The sequence below is a fragment of the Staurois parvus genome, unplaced genomic scaffold, assembly GCF_062004578.1.
Source record: "Staurois parvus isolate SC_StPar_1 unplaced genomic scaffold, SC_StPar_1.0 ptg000441l, whole genome shotgun sequence".
Classification (NCBI taxonomy): Eukaryota; Metazoa; Chordata; class Amphibia; order Anura; family Ranidae; genus Staurois; species Staurois parvus.
In genome coordinates, this window is record NW_028318237.1 from 147,518 (window position 1) to 174,248 (window position 26,731).

Below are 26,731 nucleotides of genomic sequence, written 5' to 3' on the forward strand. Positions count from 1 at the left end.
GGGAGAGCGGATATAGTGAATGCAGGGTCCTGGGAGAGCGGATATAGTGAATGCAGGGTCCAGGGAGAGCGGATATAGTGAATGCAGGGTCCTGGGAGAGCGGATATAGTGAATGCAGGGTCCTGGGTTTAGTAACACTTTAAGATTTTTTATTAATACCGATAATGGCATCATGTGATGTGGCCATTTTACCTGAACAAATAGCGGAGGTCTTCTTTAATAAGGAATATTACTGGACAATGGTGCGTCTGTAATAAGTGTTGTACCTCATAGCTACCAATCAGTTCCAACCTTGTTTTCTAGTTTCTAAATGACTGCAAAACTTTGCAGTCATTTTGCTACAGCTAACTGCCCCAGCCTTCCCACTTCCCAACACTACCCATACATCCCAGTACCATGTACTTAACATTTGCATTCGCATATAAGCCTGCATAGTTATTGCATTCCGTATTCCTTGTGGCCCACAGCACATTGTACTCCACCAGGCTCATTCAATAAAACAATGAAAAGGTGAATGGCAATGTACAGCCAATCAGACTGCACTACACTGTAGGCAGATCAAAACCAATGATTACTGATTGGTTGCTTTGACATCCTGCACATTGCACTTAGTAATAAATAGGAAAGAATTAAAAAAAACAAAAACCATATGCGTAACCGCTTATTATCAGTGCATATGTAAAATGCAAAGGTGGGATACATTTTTAAAGAATATTGCATGACAGTTTTCCACAGTGCTTCACCGATGATATGGGCAATCTGCAGACTGGCTGCATTCAAAATGCACATTTTACCATAACATACCTAAATAGGTGTTGTGTGATGAGCATTTTAAATGGCACCCCAACGTACATATACAACATGCTACAATGCCCCTGCATTAAAGCACACCACAATGCACAAATGTGAACACGGTGCATTGTGGTGCACTGTGTTGCAAAAATTGGTGCCGGGGTGTTTTTCATGCATTGAGGAGCATTCGTAGTCCATTCAAAATGAATAGGTTGCTAAAAGCCAAAATGTTTTTTATCCATTACCTACACTTTTATTTTTATCATTTTGTTACCTGTTTCTAATTTCCCTTCACCTCCTATCCTGTAGACACAGCAAGAAGCAAAAGAAAACCTCTCCAAATTGGGGAAACCGCCTTAGACAGCTCCATAGACAGCTGTCACCAGAACAAGTGTCTCCCACTGAAAGATTTCCCCTCTATTCCTGTCCTGGTAACATTGCAAAATGTTGGGATTTTCCCAGGACAAACCGAACCAGTATGTGACCTCACAAAAGTCCTTTTGGCTGAATAGGCATACAGTCCTACAGACACACCCCAAAGTCATGTGGAAAGCCTTCCCAGAAGAGTGGGGGCCTTCATAGATGCAAGGAAGGGGGGTGCAACTCTATATTAATGCCCTCGGTTTCTCAATCCTATTCCAACAACCTCAAACAGGCATGATAGTTTAATGTTCACTAATAGCCATATAGTGTGCCTTTTCATTTTGATTTGTAGTCAGATATATATTTAAAAAAAAAAAAAAAAATACTGTCTTTCAAGAGAATTTGGTTGGGCAGGATTGTCCCTCATTGTTACTGTGATTGGCTGACTGCATTCCCAAAAATTGCAGCCAAATGTACAGAATATGAATGTGACAATCCCTCCCCCCCTCCCCATTCCCACATCATGTATGCATTTGGTGTACTTGCAAAACCTCAGATTTTGGGCCCTAAATGTTTTCTAAAGTATGCCCAATGAGTAATGTACATCTAAAGGAATGACAATACCTACAGAATGGGGTAGGAAAGAATATGCATGAAAGCCTTTTAAATCCTTGCAGTGTTTAGGGCCTGTTTCAATAGGGATTTGTTCATGTCAGACCTGTTTCTCTCCCTTTGCAAACCAATGGTGCTGCAAAACTAGATTGAATAGATGATATATTGGCGCTGGAGAGATGGGGTTAAATATTACAGTCCCATAGGTAGTAGGGAGGTATTCAGCTATTAGGATAGCACAGTCATGAGGCAGCACCCTATAGAGTTAAGCTGGACTCTGTAGTGGAGATAAGAGGAGAGAGAGGGGTGCCAGACTAAGTGCTGTATTTGACAATCATTTACTGCACACAATGGTATGTAACTCACAAGAGGTAAGTAGTTAGCAGGCATGAATACATAGGGACGTCATCCAGAAGAGGTTCCAGAGGCAGAGAAGAGGGGGTAGATGGACATCTGGGGGCCACGGCTGTGGTGAAAGCCAGGTCTCTTGACGCTCATCGAGTCCTCTGCAGCGTGTAGCAGGCTGTGTCTTGTGTATGGAACCAGGCTGGAATGCAAGATGGCCACCAGGCGGAAGTGACGTCACTACGGGAACGTGATGCCGCAGGAAGGGGCGGTAACGCGTTTCAAAGCTATTTGCTTGTTTGTCAGACCTCAGGCTACATGCTGCAGAGGACTCATTGTCATGTGATCTGGCTTTGACCACAGCCGTGGCCCCCAGATGTCCATCTACTCCCTCTTCTCTTCCTCTGGAACCGCTTCTGGGTGACGTCCCTATGTACCCATGCCTGCTAACTACTTACCTCTTGCGAGTTACATACCATTGTGTGCAATAAATGATTGTCAAATACTGCACTTAGTCTGGCGCCCCTCTCTCGCCTTTTAAAAGTAGATTGAAGCAGATCATACTGCAGGCCAGGTTGCACTGGTCAAGGAGTTCAGGAGCATCTGTAGCTGATGTCAAAAGCATGCTACATGTGGCGGACAACACAAGCCCAAATACTGTCGACAAAGGACTCTCTACTTCACCTCAAGACATTTCTTTATCCCCTTCCGGTAAAACCTTAGTCTTGATTTAGGAGATATAAAATCTGGTGCCAATATCCTGGTGATCCTGTAATTGGGATGCCGGGAAGACTAGTTTTCTATTAACAGACTATTAAAAGTGACTTTGTGATTGCCTGCTCGGAATCGTCTAATATGCTGAATCAGGGAACATCATGTACAGAATTTTCCCATGTATCTTACAATGATCATGTCACAGAGGCCAGGATAAATATGACAGACCTTGGGGAACAATGGTCAAAGTAATCCTGTGCAATTTCTAGAAGTGATTTCATGGATGTGAGTAAACAGGCTTTAGATGAGATTTGAAGGGTCAGTCCATTTAAAGCAAGCCTGTGTTCACTTTAACTCCTCTGAACTAAACACTGCTGTGTATAGCAAGCATCCAAGGGTGTCTTGCCTACATGTGTGGCCACATCATTGTAAGTCTCCCCAGGATTCTAATATGCAAACAGAAAATTTGCTTCCTTAGAGTGGACCAGTATGCATGAATAAATTCCTGACATGCCACAATATGAAGTTGTAGGCCAACACACGCTAGTGGGAATACAATACTCCTATGTAGATTAAAAGAAAAAAAAAAAAAAAAGTGTCCCTCCTTGCTTACGTTTCAGCCCTGTGCTGGCCTTAATCATAGCCTACAGCTACTGGATGCCCCTCGATGAAGTCAGAATGGACGAAACATGTGGGGGCGGAGCCTGATGCTGGGAGTGAATAGGAACTGTGTCCTGTCCTTTTTGCGGTTTCTGAGAGCTGGGAAGGATTGGAGTGGCTGGTGGGATGGTGGCTTCTCTGTAGATCTTTGCCAACACATCTGTAGGCTTGATTTTAGGCTCATCTTTAAACAAGCTTTTGTGAGAATTTGGATGTTTAAGATACTACACCACTGGAGCATGTTTTTTTTGGTTATTCTTATGCTGGCAATGAAATCTAACCACTGAATGAGGAAAGAACAGTAGTGGAAGTGAAGCCTTAAAGTGGACTGCACCTCTTTGATATTAACACAAGCGGTTTTTGCCTAATCTTGTGGTGAGATAGGCACACATTTCTAAGTGCGTTTTCCCATATTAGTGGTTGTGGTCACTTTGGATCAAATATTTTTCTACATTTGCAAGAATAATTTTGATGGAAATGTTTTTAGTTACTATACCGTTGGATTGCTTTTTTTTTTTTAACTTATTTAATTTAAAATTAATTTTGGTTTAAAATATTTTCATGTATTGTTTAGAGGACTTTCTTTCATCACGATATTTATTGAATGATTTTATTGTGCATCAATTTTCACACTAAAGAATAATTTATATTATTGATACAGCACTGTAATTATTATTTTGTTAAATCCTTTAGGATTTTATATTTATTTACAGCCGCTGGTTATTGATAGAAAAATAAGTTATTTGGCTCAAAGTTTTGCAATATACTATCCCCACAATTTATTATATCCATCAGTGCAGAAAAGGTTATACATTAAATTCTAGGTACCTGCTGTTCACTGATGCCTGCTTGGGGTGGGGTTAAAGTGAACACGAGTTCTATTCTAAGAAAAAAAAAAAATCTGATATTTTATATGCAAGCTGGAGAGATAAACCCAATGGTTTCTTACATCTCTAGAGGTCTCTGGTGGTGATTTTGTTGTGTGTGAACTCCCAGGCACATACTTGCATCCAACTCTGCCTGATAGGGAGACTAGTTGGAAACTACAATGGGAAAATCACACTCAAAGAGGTACAAGACGACAGTGGTCAATCGGCCCATAAGACTCCACCTAAAATAAATTATTATTGATAAATTGACCCTTGGCAAAGATAAAAAAAAATAAAATAATGCAGGACTCATTGTGAAAAGTAACAAAAACTATCCTGCCCACTGAGGGTAGGAATCTTATATTGAGAAGGTATGCAGGCTGCCATTGCTGACCTGCCCTTTGGAAATGCTAGCTGCCAGCCTACCTTACTGATCAGGCAATGTCAGTGCTTTCAGACTCACTGACCTGGATCTGTATGTTTGTTTCAAGTCACTGAAAAAGTAGTGAAAACATTGGATCAGAATGATCTACAAGTAACTAGATATTCTGAGAGGTCAGCAAGCCTCCATATCTTTTCATTAGAAGTTTACTTTAACATTCACTGACCGCTGAAGCTGCAGGTGCTATGGAGCAATTCATCCTCAAAGTTCAAAAGAGACTCTTAAAGCTTAACTGCGGGCAGATAAAAAAAAAAAGCACAAATATTGCAGCTCTGCAATGATTAATACTTGAATATACTTCAGTAAGAAACGTAAGCACCTAAATGTGACCTGGTATCAGCCTTTTGCAGTCTCTATACAGCAGGGATGGAGTGTGAAAGGAAGAAAAAGAACAAGCAAGCAATCAGTTCATGTGCTGACATGGAGCATACTGATAGGAGAAGAAATCAAAGTAACAGAGAGAACTTCTCTCTGTGCTGCTTCTCCTTTCACTGTCCAGTCACAGACTGGTGGCACGTCCAGGAAAGTCTGGGCTTGGAGAAAGTGGGTTGCATGATGTTGGCCATCAGACTGAGAGCATCTTGTGACAGAAATGAAGTACTGAGGAGACAGCTCTGGATTGAAATCGATTATTGTTTTTTTAAAAAAAGCTGCTTTTTATCTCATCTTTTATTGGGCTAATAATAATGTCTTCTGGATAGAGTTCTGCTTTTGGTTTCCGAACGGCTTACAGCACCAGATTTGTTTATATTGAAAGACTGGAAGTCTGAAGGAGGAGAGGACATGAGCAGGATATAGGTGTTTTTGCTGTACACAGAGGATGAATTACGCCACAGTGCTTGCAGCTACAGAGGTCAGTGATGGCTTGTGTTGAAGCTAAATTACTGTGTAAGTTTGAACAACCATAGCCTGGCCACATTTTCCCATTAGGAGACTTTGAGAACAAGGCCACTATTTTATAAATGGTTAAAAAAAGCATGCTACAAATTAAATAAAATGTTAATTCTTACCAGTATAGATCACGTAGCTATACTGGACAACTGTTGTGCCATCACTTGACAAACCTTTTAATGAACACAGATACAATAATTTACTATTTGTACTTTTTTCTGTTACTATGCTTTTTTCAGACATATTTCATTTTCAAATTTAGTTTAATCTAGATAGTACAACTAGCATTTGAAGTTTTGTGCTGTATTATTAAAGTGATACAAAAGGCTAACATTTTTTTTTAAATAACAAACGTTATACTTACCAGCTCTGTGCAATGGTTTTGCACAAAGCAGCCCCGATCCGCCTCTTCTCAGATCCCCAACCGGCGCTCCTGGCTCCTCCTTGCTTTGAGTACAACCCCTAGCACAGAGCTTGCATGGGAGGGCACTTGTGCAGGTTACATACACAGGCAGAAGGGCTTTGTCCCAGGCCCCCCCCTCCCTGGCTGTGATTAACAGCAGCAGGAGCCAATGAGGAAGCAGAGAGCCAGGACAGCAGCCGCTCTCGTGCACATCACTGGATCGGGCTCAGGCAAGTATTAGGGGGGCTGAGGGAAGAGAATGCATTAAGGGTAAAAAAAACTTTGAGCCTTTGCAACCACTTTAAGGTGTATCCATAGAGTAGTGAAGGGTCAGAATGCTTGTCAGGTGTTTATTTCTAAATAAGTGTTTTATTTATTTTTATTTTGTTTATTTGGTGTTTATTTTGGAATGCAATTCCAAATGCAACTTTTTATTTTAAATACTGGTCCTGGTTCACACTGATGCAGTGCGGAATGCGCAGCGTTGTCTGTGCGAATTCCGCACCGCATCAGAATCACACCCCATTCATGCGAACCGCTGCAGGTGTGTATATTAAAGCGTAGCACCACCCAAAAGGGGAAGTTCTGCTTTAAGAACTGCTCCCGCGCTCCCCATTAAGGATTGGCACATTTGGGGGGCGGGGGGAACGGGTACCCGAATTTGACAAGTACCCGCTCCCACTTCCAGCCCAATAGCCTAGGTGATCGGAAGGTGTCCTCTTTCCCTCCCTATAGTCTTTTGGGACACGTGACAGGTCCCAGAAGACTACAGGGCCATTCATGAAGCTCAGCGCTACTTGCGCATGCGCAGTGGGTACCCGGCTGTGAAGCCGCAAGCTATCACAGCTGAGTGCCCACACTGAAGATGCCTGGAATACAGGACGGCCGGTGAAACGGGCTGCAGGGTACACGCCACGGGATCATTGGACAGGTAAGTGGCCGTTTTTTAAAAGTCAGCAGCTACAGTTTTTGTAGCTGCTGACTTATTTTTTGACATGGTGAGAGGAACTCCGCTTTAAGTTAACAACACCCCGAAAGCGGTCCGCAAAAATCAGTGCGATGTGCAGAATCGGATCGCGTAGGTGTGAATACCCATGCGATCCAATTGTAGCGTGGACCCAAAAAAGGGTCCTGCACCTTTTGGGTGCGGGGCGATCAGAGCCAAACAAAATGTATGGCTCCAATAGCACTGCACACAAATCGCATGTGATTTGCACAGGAATGCGGTCCCTGTGCAAATCACATGCGATATATCGCACCGCATATGTGTGAACCCAAGTTCCCATACAAAGCATAACCCATGTTGTACAGATGCAGATTTGCACTTTATCAAGATGACGAAACAGAATAATCATTGCCTCTGAAAGATTAGTTATGTTTTGTATGAGGCTTTAGTAAAAAAAACAAAACAAAACCCCCCCCCCCCCAAAAAAAAACCCTGATGATGTCCTAACTTTTTTTTAGCGATGGATATTTGACAGGACCTTGCATCAGTCACATCTTTCTAGTGGTTGGAGACATTACGATACGATACTATTGACTTTAGAGTTACTTCTCTCTGTAGGTAAAGGTAAATACATGGCTCGAAATTCAACTGGTTCAGCAGAGACTGGCCGAATTCTGATTCATGTGTGGACACGGCAGTTGTAGAGTCAATCTACCTATAGATTGCTATACAGCTGTCTTAAAATTCCCACTCGATCAGCACTGCAGGCTATGGCCTGCAGAGCTGATCTGTGTATGCTTACAGCAGGGAAGCCTCCCCACTGTTAGAATACAATGACACAGTGGGAGGATTCTCCCAGCCACCTCAAATGTGGGGATGGCGAATCTGGTTAGTTATTAAAAAATAAATAAAATCAACTCATCTAAGGCCAGCTTAAGGATCACCCTATTTTTATGTTATGACGACCATTATTTCTGGTGCAGAAAGAGATGGGAGTTCCCACATTTTAGTGATAACAGGAACAAAGGGAAAATACTCCAATGGGAATCCTTTCTGGTGAAAACGGGATTATCCTCTGCTTCCTGTTATGTCTGTAACCCAGTAGGGGAAGGTTAATGTCCCAGACATGACACAGACTGAAAAAAAAAACCTGACAGGGCTCTCAACTCTTCTCCAGCCAATTTGAAAAAAAATTATTTGGCTTTGCATACACATTAAAACCCAAGTCGGTTATTATATTTTGCTGTGCCCTATAGGGGAGATTTCCCTTCACTTCCTGTTCCGCAGACACAACAGAAATTAAGAGTACATTTCTCCAATGAGTGGGGATATTCAACGCAGGTGTCCCCTTTAGAAGAATATCCCTTTTTTACTGTTGCAATGACAACCATAAACATGATACTTTTAATCCTTTTGATCTTGGTTGTCCTGGACATAAGGCTAGGTTCACATCTGTGCGGGTGGTGCGGCTGCGGATCCGCACGAAAATCCGTGCAGCTGCACCACCCGCACAGAGGAATGCGGACCATTAGTTCTAATGGCATGCCGCCCGCACTGGAAAATGCAACCGTACTGGGAACCGAGGTTCCCGTGCGGGCTGCAATTTCAGAAAAAATGCAGGAACTACTTCCCTGCGTGTCACGGGGCACGGGAGTCCATTCAAATGAATAAGCTCTCGTTCCCGCGCAAAACGCGGCCCTCTTGGCTGCATATATGTGAACCTAGGGTAAAGCAGTATTTTGCAATATTGCTTTATTAGGTGATCACCAGCTTAGAGATCCATTTGTTTTTCCCAGAAAGAACACATGCAATTTTTTTGTGCATTCTTTAGAGCAGGCTCCTGTGGGCGTGCATACTTCCACTAACAGATGAGCCTATGTACCATAACTAGTGAAGAAATGGCCTATATCTATGCCTCAAAGGGAGAATGCAAAGCAAAAGAGGGTTCAGATCTATGCTGCATGGATGCTCGGGATAAAAAAAAGCATGCATGTAAACTCTAATGCAGAAAACATCACAAAGGGCCAGATGACAGTATTAATAGAAATAACTATCCCCCTCCCCCCACTAACTACATCATGCTGATGGCACAGCGCATGCTGCATCACGGGGGCAGTTTTTTCATGGTTAAGGTGATTCTATGACACGCTGAGAAGTGGCTACACAACTAAAATGTCATGTTCTACTGTTCTATGCTGTGCAGACAGTATATTGTGTATATTGGATATGTATAGGGCACATCAATGGAGGAGGCTGTGGACTGAGAGACAGCCAGGGATGGAGGAGACACTGAACAACAGGCACCGGGCAGCACTTCTAGGAGTTGAAGCAAAATCTGTATATGGAAGAGTATAGAACAGGAAGGCGCTTCTAAATGCAGTATATCCAGAAGACTCTTTAATAATGACGGTTAGAAACACTTACAAACTCATAGTTACTACAGGCTCAATAAAATCGTCCAAGTGCAGAGGCTCAATCCACCGTGCGAGAACCTGCTGTGCCAGCCAGCAGCTGCAGGGGGAGCTGAGGATCAGATGTCCAAGATGGCCGCCGCAAGTTCCGGGATCACTGGAACGCACGCTGTTCAGAAGACTGCAACCGTTAGTGATGTGGGTTAGGAACGGGCGTGGAACGGTGACACTTTTCGGGGCATGCGCAAAGCTCCTTCTAGCTCTGCGCATGCTCCGAAAATTGTCACCGTTCCAAAGCGTGTGCTCCAGCGATCCCGGAACTTGTGGCAGCCATCTTGGACATTTGATCCTCAGCTCCCCCTGCAGCTGCTGGCCAGCTCAGAGGGTTCTCGCATGGTGGATTGAGCCTCTGCACTCTGACGATTTTATTGAGCCTGTTGTAACTATGAGTTTGCAAGTGTTTCTAACCGTCATTATTAAAGATTCTTCTGGATATATTGCACTTAGAAGCGCCTTCCTGTTCTATCCTCTTCCATATTGTGTATATTAAATGTTCCAAAACTGGTAATGTTGGAAATATTGAAAACAATACCAAAGGAGTGAAACACAAATTCTTCACACATAAATGAATAAGTGAAACAGTGCAAAATTAGTGACACAAATAACATAAACACACAATATTAAATAGTGCCAAAAAACTCATAAATAATCACATGTGACAAGTGTCAAAATTTATGAGTTTTTTGGCACTATTTAATATTGTGTGTTTATGTTATTTGTGTCACTAATTTTACACTGTTTCACTTATTCATTTATGTGTGAAGAATTTTTATGGTAGTAGCGCTGCATCATTTGTGTTTCATTTATAATTTTTGTCTATGGGTATATGACTGTATGTAGCAGCTTTACCTTTGTTGGTAGGTATTAGTTTTTAGGTAGGAGCGCAGGAGTTTGTCACATTAATACCAAAGGAGTGTCTTAGTGGGCAATAGGAGCAAGAAAAAAAGTGCAAAGGATATGACAGCAGATAGTACATGCAGGACAATAGTGCAACCAGTATGAACACAGGAGCAGCGCAGAGGTAGGATGGTAAAAAGTATGTGCAAGCGAAGGGTATGAAGATTATGGCGACATGCAGGATGTGCAGGAGAAGAGCGCGAGGGGTATGACTGCAGACAGTATGCATGGTTGAAGAGTGCAAAGGGTATGACACTGGGCAGTAAATGTGAAAGAGCAGTGCGGAATGTATGACAATCAGCAATATATGGAGGAGAGGTTTGTGGAGGAAACAGAGGCAAGAAGTAGGAGTAGGACAGGAGCATGGACAGTACGTAGAAGAGAGGAATGCAGAAAGTATGAGGACAAGTAGTATGTGTGGAAGAGGAGCACAGACAGTATTGTGCAGGAGAGGTGAAGGGAGGGTATGAGGGTGGCCATGTGTATGAAGAGGGAGAGCGGGACTTTGATGACAGACAATAAGTGTGGGACAGGTACTGGGAGGGTACGACAACAAACCATATAAGTGGGAGAAGTGTGCAGAGAGTATGATGAACAGTACATGCGGAGCAGGAGGAGTGAGAAGTATTTGAAAGTGCACCTAATATTTGAAAGACTTGGTGGGAAGAGAAGGATCTGACAGTGTACACAGTGATCAGACAGGGTGTGTAAGACTTCGGGGGAATAGGGTGGAACGTAAAGGCAGCTAGGGCATGCTTTTGCTAGTTTCTACATTTCTGCTGTGGCAACAAGTTATGTTAAGGGTTACATCAGAGGTCTATTACACCGCTGATGTCTCCTCTATTCCAATTACTTATTTTGGCACGCCTCAAAGACTAGCCTATGCTCCAGTAGATGGTGTGTGTGTATGTGGGGGGGGGGTAACTGCATCTTCAAGTACAATGCAGGACTTGCATTTTATGTGATTACACCAGAGCGCTAACCCCCATCTGGAACGCCTTAGAGTGGAGGCTTTGGGGAAACTGTCACAAAGTATGGAGGAAGCCTGACAGAGTAAAGAAAGAGGTATTATAGTTTTTACCTTTACCCCCAGACTAAATGAGCATGGTGTAACATGTTACTGTTGCGGCAGACCCCGCAACCCTTGATTCCCCTTTGTGACAGTAGGCCATGAATCCTCTCCCATCACCCACTGTCACAATTTTAAAAAAATGCGGCTGCGTGGGTCTCGGCCCACCCTGCCACATCATTCATTCACAGCGGTATGTGAATGGGAGAACTACAAGTACCGACACAGCTTCTATGGCTGATGGCTTGTAGTTCTCAATGTACTACCAGGGCATTGTTGAGCTGTCATTGATGCTTCCTGACATTCAGTAACTGCCTGCTCGTATGAGGTATGAGCAGACAGATACACTGACAGTCTGCAGCAGTCCTGCATTGCACCTGCAATCTGCTGATCACAGGTGCAATGCTTTGCAGGCTACTATTAAAAAAAAATAAAAAATAAAAAATTTTTTTACCTATACAAAAGATGTGAATTTATTATTTTTTTAATTTATTTTTACAAAAGGTGAACTTATCCTTTAACCTTTGCAGTGCAGGGAGGCCCCACTGCAAAGTATTTTTTTTTGGTGCCCGGAGTGGGGCTTTAAATATATATATAATATATGAATAGGAAGCAAATCACAGAACAGGATTTCATAGAAGAGAAAGGGTTGTGATTTTTCTAAATTATAACATGACTGCGTTATGCTGCCATTTTCAACGAGTGGAGAAGTCTAACAACTGAAAAATAGATTAGTAAATAAAAATTACAGCACGTGCAACCACTCACTGCGAACCCTATTGAATTACAATGCTTGAAGCAGCAGTTGGTACTTCTGTTAATAACAGAGAATGGGATTCTTCCCGGGGTTTTCTCAGCTTGTGTACTCCAGGCTAACACATCAGGAATTTTGTCTACCAGTTTTCATGCTTTGGTAAACTGTCGGCTGTTTCCTGTGAACATGTTATTTTCCAATCTCTAGAGAGTGTCTCTTAGTGATATATGATAATGTTTATACATTTCAATGTCTGCGTTTTCCCATTAAAAAACTGGAGTTAAGCCAGCCATAGATAGATTGAAATTTAGCCAGTATGGCAAGAACCGGCCAAATTTTGATCTATATATGGGCAGGCTGCATCTATTGACTTCAGTACAACCAGCCTGTCGGTTTTTTTTTTTACCTGATCATTGCAGATGGATGCAGCCACCAGCAGTGATCATTGTATTCTGACGGTGGGGACAGCTCCATACTGGCAGAACACAATAGCGCTGCAGGAGTGATTACTCCATCAACATCGACTGTGTTGATTGGGGAATCAAGAAATTTTCTTTCCCTCAACCTGTTGTTGAAGAAAATGGCCAGCCTTAGAGTCATACGGGAAATTTACTAAAACTGGAGCACTCAGAATCTGGTGCAGCTGTGCCTGGTAGCCAATCAGCTTCTAATGTGTTGACAATAAAACCTGGAAGCGGATTGGTTTCTATGCAGAGCTGCACCAGATTTTGCACTCTCCAGAGACTGGCTCGATCGAGACCAAACCATGCTGCCTTTTAAAATCTGGGGTTGTCCTAATAGCAACTGAGAAAACACAAACGAGAGGACGCACCAGTCTAGAGCATTATCCCATGGAAACCATTACAAAATCAGTAAAATATATACTCACAAACCATGCAGGTTAACAGCTTATAAAGCTACTGTTCTGTAGCACAGCGGTTCGTCAGACCCAGAGCATTCCAAAGCCACAGAAACACCACCCGGGATCCAGACCGGCTTACGCATTTCAAGGGTAAAACCTCTTACTCAGAGGAGCCAAATTTGGCTCTGAGGAAGAGGGTTTACCCTCAAAACTCGTAAGCCGATCTGGATCCCGGGTGGTGTTTCTGTGGCTTTGGAATGCTCTGGGTCTGACGAACCGCTGTGCTACAGAACAGTAGCTTTATAAGCTGTTAACCTGCATGGTTTGTGAGTATATATTTTACTGATTTTGTAATAGTTTCCATGGGATAATGCTCTATACTGGTGCGTCCTCTCGTTTGTGTTTTTTTCAGTTGCTCTTAGGACAACCCCAGATTTTAAAGGGCAGCATGGTTTGGATTATCTTTGGTCTGTGGGGATAAAGGAATGCACAAGAAGAATAGCCAATAGCCCACCACACTCATGTGCAGGAGGTATTTGAGTATTGTGGTTTTAGGCTTTGAATGAGAAGTTTCCATCAGAAAACTGGTATGTTTTTCTGAAGATCAAAGCAGTCGCTTCCCCAAACCAAACTCGTATGCTTGCTTATCTCCTCCAGGTACTTAGGAGCAATATGTTACGCTCTAGGGCTGCCAAGGATATAAAATGTTGCTTAACCTTGCAGGAAAAGCCCAAACCTCTTGCAAACATGGACAACAAAAGTGGAGAAATAACATATCTACTGGCAGGATCAACAGACAATTAAACTGTGTTCCTTCAGCTCAGACAGTGCCCAAACACTTAAAATATTGGAATGGTTTTATGGTCAGTTGAAAATCTGCCAGTATTTTCAACCACGTCAGCATCCTTGCTTTTGTAAATGTATCACCAAAGTGTAAAACTGTTCTCTAGCCAGTCCAAATGTCTATACGCCTTTAGATCTTGCTGCTCCTGGGACATGCCCCCCCAAAAATAAATGCTTGAGATGCATCCAGTAAAGCACAAACGTGCATTCACAGTAAGAGCAATTGTTTCCATGCTGTGTGCAATCAGCGTACCTAGGAACCATGAAACCCAAGCTGAGGCACTATGAAAAGTGAAGTGCAAGATCTTAAAAAGGAACTAAACTCTGGTTTTTATAGGTACCGGTTCCCAATTTCGGTCAGATGCACTGTGGCGTTCTGAGGCAGAAGTTTGCCTCCCTCTCCTTCCCCTGCAGCCTTCTGGGATGCATCACAGGTCACAGAAGACTGTGGGACCATTCACAAAGCACAGCACGACTCGTGCATGCACAGTAGGATACCAACTACAAAGCCACAAGACTTCCATTTTCCCTTACCCAAGATGCCAGTGCCTGCACCTGAAGCCGATTGAAGAACTGGCCCGGGTGAGGACATTACTAGATCCCTGGACAGGTAAGTGTCCATATATTAAAAGTCAGCAAACACAGTACTTGTAGCTGCTGACTTATTTTTTTGGGGGGAACCTTTAACCCTTTGAGGACCGTAAGGTTTTGGAACGCCAAAAGAATACATTTTTGTTTTTAAAGTTCGTACACTTCAGTTGCTGTAACTAAGCCATTTCATGAAATAATTGGGAAAAAGCTAGATCCATTTGTTGTTTGTTGCTAAGAACTAATATTTTGACTCAAACCAAAAAAAAAAAAAAAAAAAAAAAAAGAGTTTTAAGTTCTTAATCAGATGATACACTTAATTACAAACATGGGACAAATACATCCCTTGGTCCTCAAAGGGTTAAGCACACCCTCCTGTCTGCATGCCTGAGCTAAGGACAGATAGATTCCACGTAAATTCTAAGTAAATCCTGTATGAATCATCTGCCTTGCTCAAAATGTCTAGACATGTTAGGGTTTTTTTTCAAAGAGACTTCTCAACAAAGTAAAGCATGGTAACATGGATGGATGAATTTGCTATGAATACTAATCTCTTCACGTTGGCCGTAGGCATATATTATGTGGCCTCTTGACTGGTGGGCTCTATAGCCGAGAGGCCGCATATATGCGTCTCAAATGTAAACAATTCTGTGCTGAGAGCACATGCCCTACGTGCTCCCACCACAGTTACTGGCGGCTACCAGAAAGCTCCTCATGCATACTTGCAATCAGGAGCTTTCCAGTCATGTGACTACCATTCACAGCGGTCACATGATTGGAATACCCACCTCCTCCCTCCAGTCATTCAGAACCTCTTAAAGGGCTGGGAGGCGGGGGTGGGAAGGAGTTAAAAATGAATTAAACCGCACTTTCAGTTTGTGGTGCTCAGATACAGTTAAGTTGTGCTTTAGAAGACCAGTTCCTTCTGGAAACATCCAATTTATTAATACGAGTTTCCAACTTTTCTTATTTTTGCCAAAAAAATGACTTTTTAAGAGCGACAATTTTTTGAAGAAACGGTCAATACATTTGACATATGGAAACGCGAATTACTGAAAATAGCCATCTGTCAAAATGTGTATTAGAACATTTCATTAACTTACATTAAACTGATAAATGAATAGGCAATGTAAAACCAGGCTTTGTGCTGAGCGTGTAGTTCAGCAGCTGCAGCAGTTATAAAAGGTTGGGTGGTATTGGAGATGACCAGTGACACACGTGTCATTTGCTGATACATACGTTTACACGTATCAATGCGTACCTTGTGTGAGGGCTGTGTTTACCCGCATGGGAAGGCACATGTGTTGTGTGTATCCCCGTGCAGGCAGTCCCATTGATGTCAGTTGGGATGCAGTGGCTGCACCGACACAGCCACTGCTCCCAATATGACACCCATGAGGGTGTAGGAACTTGGAACCAAATGCAGCCAATGCGGGTGTGTCATATCGGAAGAAGCGTTCATGACCTGCAGATGCTACTTTCCAATTGACATCAATGGGACTGCCTGCATGGGGGATGCACAGAACACCCGTGCAGGTAAACACGGTCCTTGATATACCCTGTAAAATGAGGCCTTAAATTAGACAGGTATTGCCACAGAGAATTGCAGGTAATGCACTTACTAAACTTAAAGCAACACTTGCTCTTCAAAAAATTATATATATATATATTTTTTTAAGTGAACTTGTGTTTTTCCTATGCAACTTTAATGGCACCCCACCAACAATTTATACTTACCTCCCTCTTGCTACCCCATTGCTCCATTTAACTAACGGGAGGGAAGAGAAAAAGTCCTGTGGAAGCTCTAGGTTCTGACATGGAGCTTACATTAGGCCAGGGGTGGACTGACCATTCAAGCACACGGGCACTGCCCGAGGGCCTGCGGTCAGTAGGGGGCCCCATGAGATGCCCCTGGTACCTTTCATTGGCTCTTTCAGGTGTCGGCGAGGACACAGGGGCCCCATGATCCCCTATTGCCCGGGGGCCCCATGAGTTGTCAGTCCGCCCCTGCATTAGGCTGAGGACTCTTTCTCTGCACTCATGTGAATGGCATATCACCGAGCACCAGCGCTTGAGAGGAAGAGGAATGTTGCATGCTTCTTATACCCAGAAGCATTTCTTTTCACGCCTGACATAGAGCAGTTGGGTACCAAAGTGAAAGCTGCCAAAGCACTGGTTTACTTCAGCTATGGTACTTGTGTATCCTATGCACACCCCATGGAAATGTTTGACTTTTTTCACATATTTAAACAGGCAAACATTAGATTGTCAATCAAACCATGCCTACAGATATTTTATAATGGCAGAAAAGCACGCAGGAAATTACCCTTTTCAAATATTTAACAAAAATGTCTACAGATGTAGAGGTGTTCAAGGAGTAAAGCTGCTATTGCCCCCTTTAGCAGAAATTCCTTCTTGCAGGCGTTTTGCATAACTGCCCACTAGTCTCTGACATCACATTTTTTGACCACTCCTCCATGCAAAATGAGTTCAGTTGAAAGAGGTTTGTGGGTTTGTGGGATTCTCTAAAACATTTCACTGGGATTCAAATCAGGGCTTTACCAACGCAAATCCAAAATCCTAAATGTTTTCTTTCTAAGCCATTCCTTGTTAAATTTGTTAGCGTGCTTCAAGTTATTTTAAAGTTGAAAGAAATAGGGATGCACCGAAATTTCGGCCACCAAAACACATCGGCCGAAAATAGCCCTATCAGCATTCTGATAATTTAGCCAATACAGGGGACTATGTGTACTACAGATGTGAGGGGAGGGGGGTGGCGGAGAAAGGCAGGAGAGGAGCAGTGTATACAGTGACTGGCTGTCACTATAGGTCAGTACTAATTTTTAACTGTAATTACCTGTTTTTTTTTTTTTCTTCACTATAGCTCACAGAATTAGCTGCCACTTTCCCATGAGCTAAAAGAAACAATGTTTCCTTTTAGTTTCTTTCCCGAGATAAAAGAAACAAAGTTTCCTTTAGCTATGGGGAAAGTGACAGCTAACTCTATGAGCTATAGTGAAGAAAAAAAAAAATCTGGCAATTGCATTTAAAAATCAGCACCAACATATAGTGACAGCCTGTGAAGGAGCCTCTCTGTATACACTGCTACCTCACTGTATACACTGCTCCTCTCCTGTCCCCTCCCCCCTAGAAAGAGGACCTGTCATAAAGTAGAAAAAAAAATACAAAAAAAAATAAATAATTGGAGCCTCCCCACCCCCACATACATTTCGGTTTCGGTTCGATTTTCAGCCTCATGCATTCTGAATTTTCGGTATCGGTTTCGGTACCAGAATTTTTATTTTGGTGCGCCACTAGAAAGAAACATTTTGTCTTATCTGCCACATTCAGACAGAAGGCCTTACATTCTCATCTAGCAGGCTTTGATATTTGGGGTAGTACAAGTGTTAGTCAATTCTGCCTAGCAGCACTAGGGTCTTCAGTTTGAATTCCAACCATGGAACTCTCTGCCTGGAGTTTGCATGTTCTCCCTGTGCCTGTGTGGGTTCCTCCGGATACTCCAGTTTCCTCTCACACTTCATACACAAAAAAATACTGGTAGGTAAATTGGCTCTTGTCTAAACTGGCCCTAGTATGTGTTTGTATGAATGTGAGTTAGGGGTCTTAGATTGTAAGCTCCTTGAGGGCAGGGACTGATGTGAATGTACAATATATGCAGTACTGAGCATAAATGAGTACACCAACAGATTTGTCAGAAAACCTTTACTTTTCTTTTAGAATCAACATTTTCTATGGGACACTATAATACAAAGTACTCCCACAAATACGGGCCATTGATGCAAACAAGATTTGTTCATTTTCACACACAAAAGTAGTTTTCCTAACAAATTCATTCAATGTTGCAAAAATGAACACACCCCAATGAAAGCCTTAAGCGCAAAGCTAAATTTTAGACAACAGAATTCTAATTAACAAGAATTCAACTATAGGTGAGTCCAATTATTCATTAAACAGTTGTTCAGCAAACAGTTGATTATAAAAGGGCGTTACTTAACAAAGAAAACCCCACTCATGTCATGCTGTCAGCAATGGCACCACATGGAAGAGAAATGTCACAAGGCCTGAGAAAGAAAATAATTTCTTTACACAAGAAAGGTGAAGGCTACAAGAAGATCAGCAAAGCTTTACTTATCAGTCAGAATACTGTAGCAAATGTGATACAAAAATGTAACAAAGATGGAACTGCAACCATCTCACAGAGATGTCAAGGCCGTCCACGGAAGTTAACACCTTTACAGGAGCATCTTCTGACGAGAAGGTTTAAAGAAAATCGCCATGCAAGTTCACTGCAATTAGCTAAAGAAGTAGAAAGCCAAACTGGGCGACCGTGAAACAATACGGCATATACTGCAGAGGAATGGCATGCATGGGTGTCATCCACGGAAGCCTCACCTAAATCACATGCACAAAAAAGCCCACCTAGAATTTGCCTGGTCCCATGCTGAAAAAGAAGACTACTGGGATTCTGTACTTTGAAGCCATCCATTTTGTAAAGTGCTGCGCAAACTGTTGGCGCTATATAAATCCTGTATAATAATAATCCGTTCCAAAAACATTTATCTTGGTCTCATCACTCCAAAACTGTATGGCGTCACAAAGGTGAGGAGTACAAAGTAAAATGCATGGTGCCTACAGTGAAACATGGTGGTGGCAGTGTCCTTATGTGGGGCTGCATGAGTGCTACTGGTGTCGGGGAGCTGCATTTCATTGATGGTATCATGAATTCACAGATGTACTGCTCTATATTGAAAGAGAAGATGCTCCCATCACTCTGTGCCCTTGGTCGTCGTGCACTTTTCCAACATGACAATGATCCAAAACACACATCTAAGGCCACTGTTATATTTCTGAAGAACAGTATTAAAGTGATTCAGTGGCCAAGTATGTCTCCTGATCTGAACCCCATCGAACACCTATGGGGAATTCTGAAAAGACAAGTTGAGCATCACTCTCCATTCAGCATCCAGGCTCTAAAAGAGGTCGTTTCTGAAGAATGGAAAAAGATTGATGTTGCAATATGTCGCCAATGTGTTAATTCCAAGCCTAGAAGACTTGGTGCTGGCCTTACAAATCGTGGAAGTCATACAAAATACTAAATGAAGTAGTTTTTGTTGTGGGGTGTATTCATTTTTGCATCAACTAATTTGAGTAAAAGTGAAGATTTTGTAATGCAAGTTATATTATTAACCTTACTTTCATGTAATGGAGCAAAACAAATGTTCTATAAAACTCAGTTTTGTCAAAATTTTGGAAATTGTTCATTGCGATATTGAATAAAATCTTACTTTTCAAAAGGGGTGTACTCATTTATGCTCAGCACTAAATATGTAAAGCACTGCGTAAATTGACATTGCTATATAAGTAGCAACAATATTAATATGACGTAGAATTCAAAGACTCAATGACTGCAAGCTGCCCAGGCTCTGAAACAGCAAAGCAAACCATAACATTTCCACCACCATGCTTCACAGTTGGTATGAATTCCTTTTCCTAAAATGCTGTCTTCTGTTTGCATCAAATATGTCCACTGTTACTGTGGCCAAACAAATCTATCCTTGATTCATCAGTCTACAGCACATTGTTCTAGGAGGTCTGGTCTTTTCCAATATGTTCAAAGGAAAACTGTAGCCTTGCTCTCACATTCTTTGTGGACAGCAGGGGCTTTTTCCTTGCACAGCTCTCAAGCAGCTTAAAAACTTTAAAGTGGTAGTAAACCTGGTACTTAAAAAAACAAAAACACAAACAAAACAAAACCAAAAAACAACTTTTCCCCTGCAAGGCAATGTCACAATGTGCTAGTATGCATCGCATACTATTTATTTATTATAGGTACTTATATAGTGCCGTCAATTTATGCTGCGCTTTACATATATATTGTACATTCACATCAGTCCCTAACCCTCAAGGGGCGTACAATCTAAGGTCCCAAACTTACAGTCATACATACACATACTTGGGACAATTTAGACAGGAGCCAATTAACCTACCAGCATGTCTTTGGAGTGTGGGAGGAAACCCACACAGGCACAGGGAGAACATGCAAACTCCAGGCGGGTGGTGCCGTGGCTGGGATTCGAACCAACGACCCTAGTACTGCCAGGCGGAAGTGCTAACCATTTAGGCACTGTGCTGCCCTAGCACATTATGTGAAACTAACCTTAAAACGAAGCCCTCCAGCTTTGTGACCTTCACCCGGTCCTTCTTCCAGGCTTGCGCAGATTGAATGGCCAAGCAACGATGACGTCACTCCGCACATGCGCGTGAGTCACTTTTTATGGCACACAGCTCTGAAGGACGGCACAGGTATGCTGTTCCTTCAGAGCACAGGAGCTGGTGCTGCTTTACAAGTGAATATCTCCTAAATGGTATACGCTTAGGAGATGTTTACAGTACCTACAGGTAAGCCTTATTATAGGTTTACCGGTAGGTACAAGTGGAAAAAAAAAACAGACTTTACTACCACTTTAATAATCTCTGACTGTAGAGGCGTTCACGTTGACACCAACCGTAAAACGTTACCTGCAGATCTCACAATAAAATTTGGGGTTTAAAAAAAAGAATTCCCTTAGCATCGAACAGTAAGGCCAGCCCTAGACAACTGAGCAGTCATTTGAAATCCATGACACTTATAAATTATTTTCTTCACAGTGGAATAACTGATTTCAGATCATTTGGATTTTTTTATCTCTTGAAACTTGGGCATCACACCAGACCCTAGATACCAGAGATTCTAATAACCTCATGGAGGCTCTAATCATGGTCACCTAATCTGGAACACTGGGGTCTAATCTCATGGATTTGAAGTGGTGAGAGATGTAGAAGTGTACTTTACTTTTCCATGTAACAAATTAGCATTTTATTTATTAACTTCGATTAAGGGGGATTGATTAAGGAATAGGCTATGTGAAATGTATGTGTCATTTAAGTATGTCACCTTAAAGATCTAATGTTTGCCTGCTCAAGTAAGTTTACAAAAAGTCAAGAATCCCCACTTACTCCTTCACATGACTGTATGTTGGTAATAACATAGATGAGTTGGCAATGCTGAGAAGGGAAGATGCAACAATGTGACCTTCGACCTTGACAAGCAGCAGAATGTGCCCATGTGCTGTGACCGCAAAGCAAGCTTAACCCCCCCCAGTAGGCCTGGGGTTCATCAGAAAGCATCTAGACTATGCAGGCAGAACTGCAGGCAGGGGGAAGGACGGGGCAGGTTCTTTGGTATGCTGTGCACTACTTACCTTCAAAAGTCAAATAAAACTTTCCTCTGTCAAACCAAATGAGGGAAGGCTGTTCATTCTCTGTGTGGAAAGGGTTGGGGGCGGGAAGGGGGGAAGTTACAAGAGAGGAGAGAGAAGGACATACAGTCAGAGCAGGACAACACTACAGTATTGGGTTCGGGAATGGTACTGTAGGTCATGTTTTCTACATGGAGGGAACACCTCATATTCTACACTTTCTGATGATGGTGACAAAAGTACAACAATCTGATGCAACATTTTAAAAGGTAATATCCACCCAAAACTGATCCTGCATTTATGGGTGGGTGCTGACTTGTTAGGTCACCCTCTTGTTGTTTATCGCTGTCCGTGAATCCAGTCGGGAGATAACCCCAGTGCAATGTTTTATTTCAGGTAACACTGCTGATTAATTCTACACGAGGGTGGAGTCATTTAAATCCCGTAATGGAAATTCTCACTGTAAACTGCCGGCAAATCACTAAACTGACCCAGGTCAACCTAAAAACTGGCTGGATTTGCCTTTTGTGTCAAGCAGACCACACCTTATTGAAGTGTCTCTAAATCCAACTTACCAGTCCTTAGATGTTGTGGCTGCATTAGTTTTCCTTTTTTTCCCCCAAGCATCTTTCGCCTGGGGATCCTGATAGTAACACGCTTCCTCTCCAAAGGTGACAACACTCACTTACTGTACTGTAGTTATGGAAGCACAATGTCACCTCAGAACAAAAAGCATGTAAGACTTAGGATTTAGGACTCTTCCCCCCCCCCCCCCCCCTCTCTTCATCTACATAACCCGCATCAACACAGGTTGTCCAATGCAGGCCATAGACGGTTCGTTTATCGGACAAATTTTCGTCCGAACAAAAAAATCGGCCGATGTTCACACTGTTAGTAGGCCAATGTCGTCGGACGATTTTCGCAGATCTTCTCGTTTCTTTTTATCAGTCATGCTGGAAAATCTACGAAAAACGGCCATTTTTCGTAAGCATTGGTGGCAGCAACGACCGATTTTTTCATTTATCGGCTGACAATTCAGCTGATAAACGGCCCGTCTATGGCCAGCCTAAGCCTGAAGAAAATTGCTTCAATATAAAATCAAGGAATACTTTTATTCCCATCGGGGAGCACTATATTTATGACCCATGGCTGTAAGATTCAGAAAGGGTTCAGTACAAATGGCAACAATACCCCATGTTTGTAAAAGCTTTTATTCACACATCAACCTTAGTCCAGATCTTTTTAAAGCAAAGGAAAAACTGTCATGCAATGTGCAGCGGGATCAGACTTGGGATTTGTTAGATCTGTGATGAGGAGATGAGTCAAAGCTCTGCACATGCCCCTGGCTGAGTCTAGCACGCCTCATGCAAAGGATTCTGGGATAGGGTTGCCACTTTCCTTAGGATTCAAGCAGTGTACAGTGAGCCAAGATCAGCAGAGGACACTCTGTGTGTTTCTGTTATAAATGATCTACCTGTTACATGCAGGGACACCATCACACGTTGTACCTCCACTTTGCTTTCTTTACACCAAGGAAAACTCTGCTGCAGCAACCGGATTAAAGAGCTATTACAAGCAATCACCATGGTCTAGAGCGGACCCCCTGCAGTGCCGCAGAAACAGCAATCACATTGTGTGACTAGGCCCCTGTTTTAGAGGGTCCTGAGCCAGCTTGCACCCACCCAATTTAGCCTCCCTACAAAGTCAACTACAATTATGGCAGGGTGGCCAGAACAGAAGGCGGTGACATCGCATGACGGAGCACAGGGGGTGCACTGGAGAAACGGTCAATTGAAAGTGGTGTTAAACCCAGAAGCAAACATTTATTATATTGCAGCTTACCAATTCTTAGATGTGGTGGCTGCATTAGTTATTTTTTGGGGATTTCTATTTTGACCTAGTGATCTGGCCAATAAGTCTGTTGTTTTTGAAAAGAACAAGCTCTCTTCCAGATGTATCAGTTACAGGGATGAGACAAACCATTCAACACTGACAGGGGTGCTTACAATGATCAGTTTTATTAATTTATGTAAAACTTTTATCCCAAAAGGGAAAAAACAGATTGCTCTACCTGCTTATAGAGTATTAGGGCTCGTTCACACTTGACTTATTTCTAACTCTTGCCAAATGCCCCTATATATCTATCTATATCTATCTATCTATATCTATATCTATGACAGGCATTTGTGAAGTGTTTTTAATGCTCCTCAAACGCCCTGTGTGCGGTCTTGACGCGTTTCATAGGCGTTTGCCAAGCGTTAACACCACAAACGCCTATAATGAAGTTAAATGGTCTTAACGCTCCGCAAACACCTCAAAACCGCCTCGCAAATGCCTGCCAGGAGTTTGAGGAGCGGCACCATACACTTGAATGGGAGGCTTCAACTCCTCCTAATTCGACATTAGGCTTCTGTTTTGCCACGACATGACGCTAACGCTTCAGTGTGAACAGCACTGTGTGCTGCCATGTGCAGAATTTTCATAGGCATTTGAGAAGTGTTAAAAACGCTTCCCAAATGCCTGTCTGACGCCTGCTGACAAAGCGTGAACGTAGCCTTAGCTGGAGTTTGGCTTCAGTTTGATAGTGTATTTAAATCTACTAGTCCATCTAAAACTCCCCTCCTCCCTCGACAATGCTGCTGCCTAGTGTGCCTCCTGTGCTCCTTCATCCAGAGTGGGGGAGCTCTAATACAGGAGGTGTGTTACTGACAAATCACCAGGTGAAAACAGAGGGAAAAATCTTAAAAAAAAAAGAAAACCAACGTAGCCATCACATCTAATGATTGGTAAGCTGCAATATAGATTAGATTTGTGGTTTTAGGTTTAATACCGCTTTAATGGAGATCTTTTGATACCTAAACATAAGCAAACTAATGAGGGAAAAAATATGTCAGGAACTACTTGGAGAATTGCTTGCCTGGAAACCGCATGTAGGTCGGCTGTGCCTCAATGTAATTGTCTGCATATTTGCTCTCAGAAAGTGACTATAGTGAACAAAGAATAAAAATGACATCCCTGGAACCTGCACATTCTATAAGAGGTCAGCAGTGACAGTTCTCAAATTCCTGTCCTGACAGGTTCCAGGTAATAATTACTATCACTAGTAGTACCTAGAAAAGGAAGAATATAAAAAAAGAGTAACAGGCGCATGGAATACGCAGTCTGTATAGTCTACAGGTTGAGTGTGGGGTGAGGAGCTGGCGGGGTAACAAACGGTGTAGGGCAGGGGCAGACTGAAAACTCATGGGGCCCCCGGGCAATAGGGGATCATGGGGCCCCTGTGTCCTTGCCCAAACTCAAAAAAGCCTATGAAAAAGGTACCAGGGGCATCTCATGGGGCCCCCTACTGACCCCGGGCCCTCGGGCAGTGCCCGCGTTTCCAAATGGTCAGTCCGCCCCTGGTCTAGGGACACCCGGCAAGCTGTTGTAGAGTGAAGAAAGTGACTCTGGAGTAGGTAAAAAGAGGCGCTGTTTTTCTCTTTGTACCTAGAAAAGTAAAACTGATTTGCAATCAGCCAGCCACACAATAAGCAATTTTCTTTCCTGCAGCCGCAGTTGTAGGAAAAAAAACTGCTCAATTTCCCCATCAACACATTCAATGTTGATGGGGGAATCCCTCCAGTGCAGCTTTTGTATCCTCAATACAATCCAGAATACAATGATCAATGCTGGTGGCTATAGCCGCTGGCAGTGATCGAATGAGAAAAACCCGGCAGCCTGGTTCTCCTGAAGGCGATCGATAGATCGACTTCAGTACAGCCAGCCAGCCCGCCCAAAGGTGGATCGAAATTCGGCCAGTCCCTGCTGATCCAGCCGAATTTCGATCCATCTACTGGCAGCTTCATATTCAGAAAGAGAACTAAAATGGAAATCTGTGTCAATTCATGTGGCAACCCTATACCAGATCAACTTCACACCATTCCTAGTCTTGGTCATGACTATTGCAGATGTTAGCAGTTTAAATCAGCAGGTAAGATATTCGAGTTCATGTGGTTAAACAAGCAATGGGATTAACATAGTTTTAAAAGAAATTCATTGTATACCCTTCACTGAGAAAAAGACATCTGGAAACTGATTGGTTGCTGTGGGCAATACAGACACTTCTTAGGTTCAGTCTGTATGTCACAATAACGAGAGAGCTGCAGGCTCAGCAGTGAATGCTCCACAAACACAGAGACTACTAACACCTCTAGGACCTAGACACCATTCTCATCCGAGTACAGTACCTGTAGGCGTATCGCGTCTGTCAAACTGGGGCCGTTTGTCAGCAAAAGCATCACCTTCTGATGTCACAGTTAAAAGAAGGAGGGATACATGAAAACAGCGAACAAAAGCCAAGCCATGCAATCAAGTGACAATGCAATATGAACAGCCACTTTCACAGAGCCATCTACAGAGCAGTGCAAGGTCAGATTCTGAATAAATGGAGATCAGTCAGGAAGACAGTTCACAGACCAGTGCACCCTTTCCAATCACACAGCAGGCACATATCTGATTGGTTGGCACCAGGGGCAGACTGACAACTCATGGGGCCCCCGGGCAAGAGGGGATCATGGGGCCCCTGTGTCCTTGCCCAAACTCAAAAAAGCCTATGAAAAAGGTACCAGGGGCATCTCACGGGGCCCCCTACTGACCCTGGGCCCTCGGGCAGTGACAGGGGAGGGATCTCCAGCACACAGCCTGTGATTGACGGTCTCAGCTCTATTCCCCTGTACTATGTGACGGTGGGTGTGTCTCTTCCCTCCAATCAGTTCTCACTAAGCTTTGCAGAGTGTAACTTCAACTTCCCGCCCTCTGCTTTCTGGAAGCTCAGACAAGCTGTGGAAGCTCAGACAAGCAATTCTGCACTTTGAACAACTGCAGAGAAGAGAAGACTGCAGATTAATGATGCCCCAATATATCAGCCGCCGAAAATTATCAGCCGAAAATAGGATTATGGGAGTTTTGCCAA

The 26,731-nt window shown here is 42.9% G+C and overlaps 1 protein-coding gene and 1 long non-coding RNA gene across 2 annotated transcripts in view; one reads left to right on the top strand and one right to left on the bottom strand.

Annotated features, from left to right (window-relative positions):
• The window catches only part of SGIP1 (SH3GL interacting endocytic adaptor 1), a 230,210-nt gene that overhangs the window by 29,600 nt on the left and 173,879 nt on the right, over window positions 1–26,731 (bottom strand). Inside the window, exon 16 of the mRNA XM_089687948.1 lies at window positions 21,784–21,843. Within this exon, the coding sequence (XP_089544074.1) occupies window positions 21,784–21,843 (60 nt within the window). The remainder of the gene's footprint in view (window positions 1–21,783; window positions 21,844–26,731) is intronic.
• The window catches only part of LOC149453995 (uncharacterized), a 196,596-nt gene that overhangs the window by 2,084 nt on the left and 167,781 nt on the right, over window positions 1–26,731 (top strand). Inside the window, exon 2 of the long non-coding RNA XR_016314402.1 lies at window positions 14,271–14,543. This is a non-coding gene — a long non-coding RNA (uncharacterized LOC149453995). The remainder of the gene's footprint in view (window positions 1–14,270; window positions 14,544–26,731) is intronic.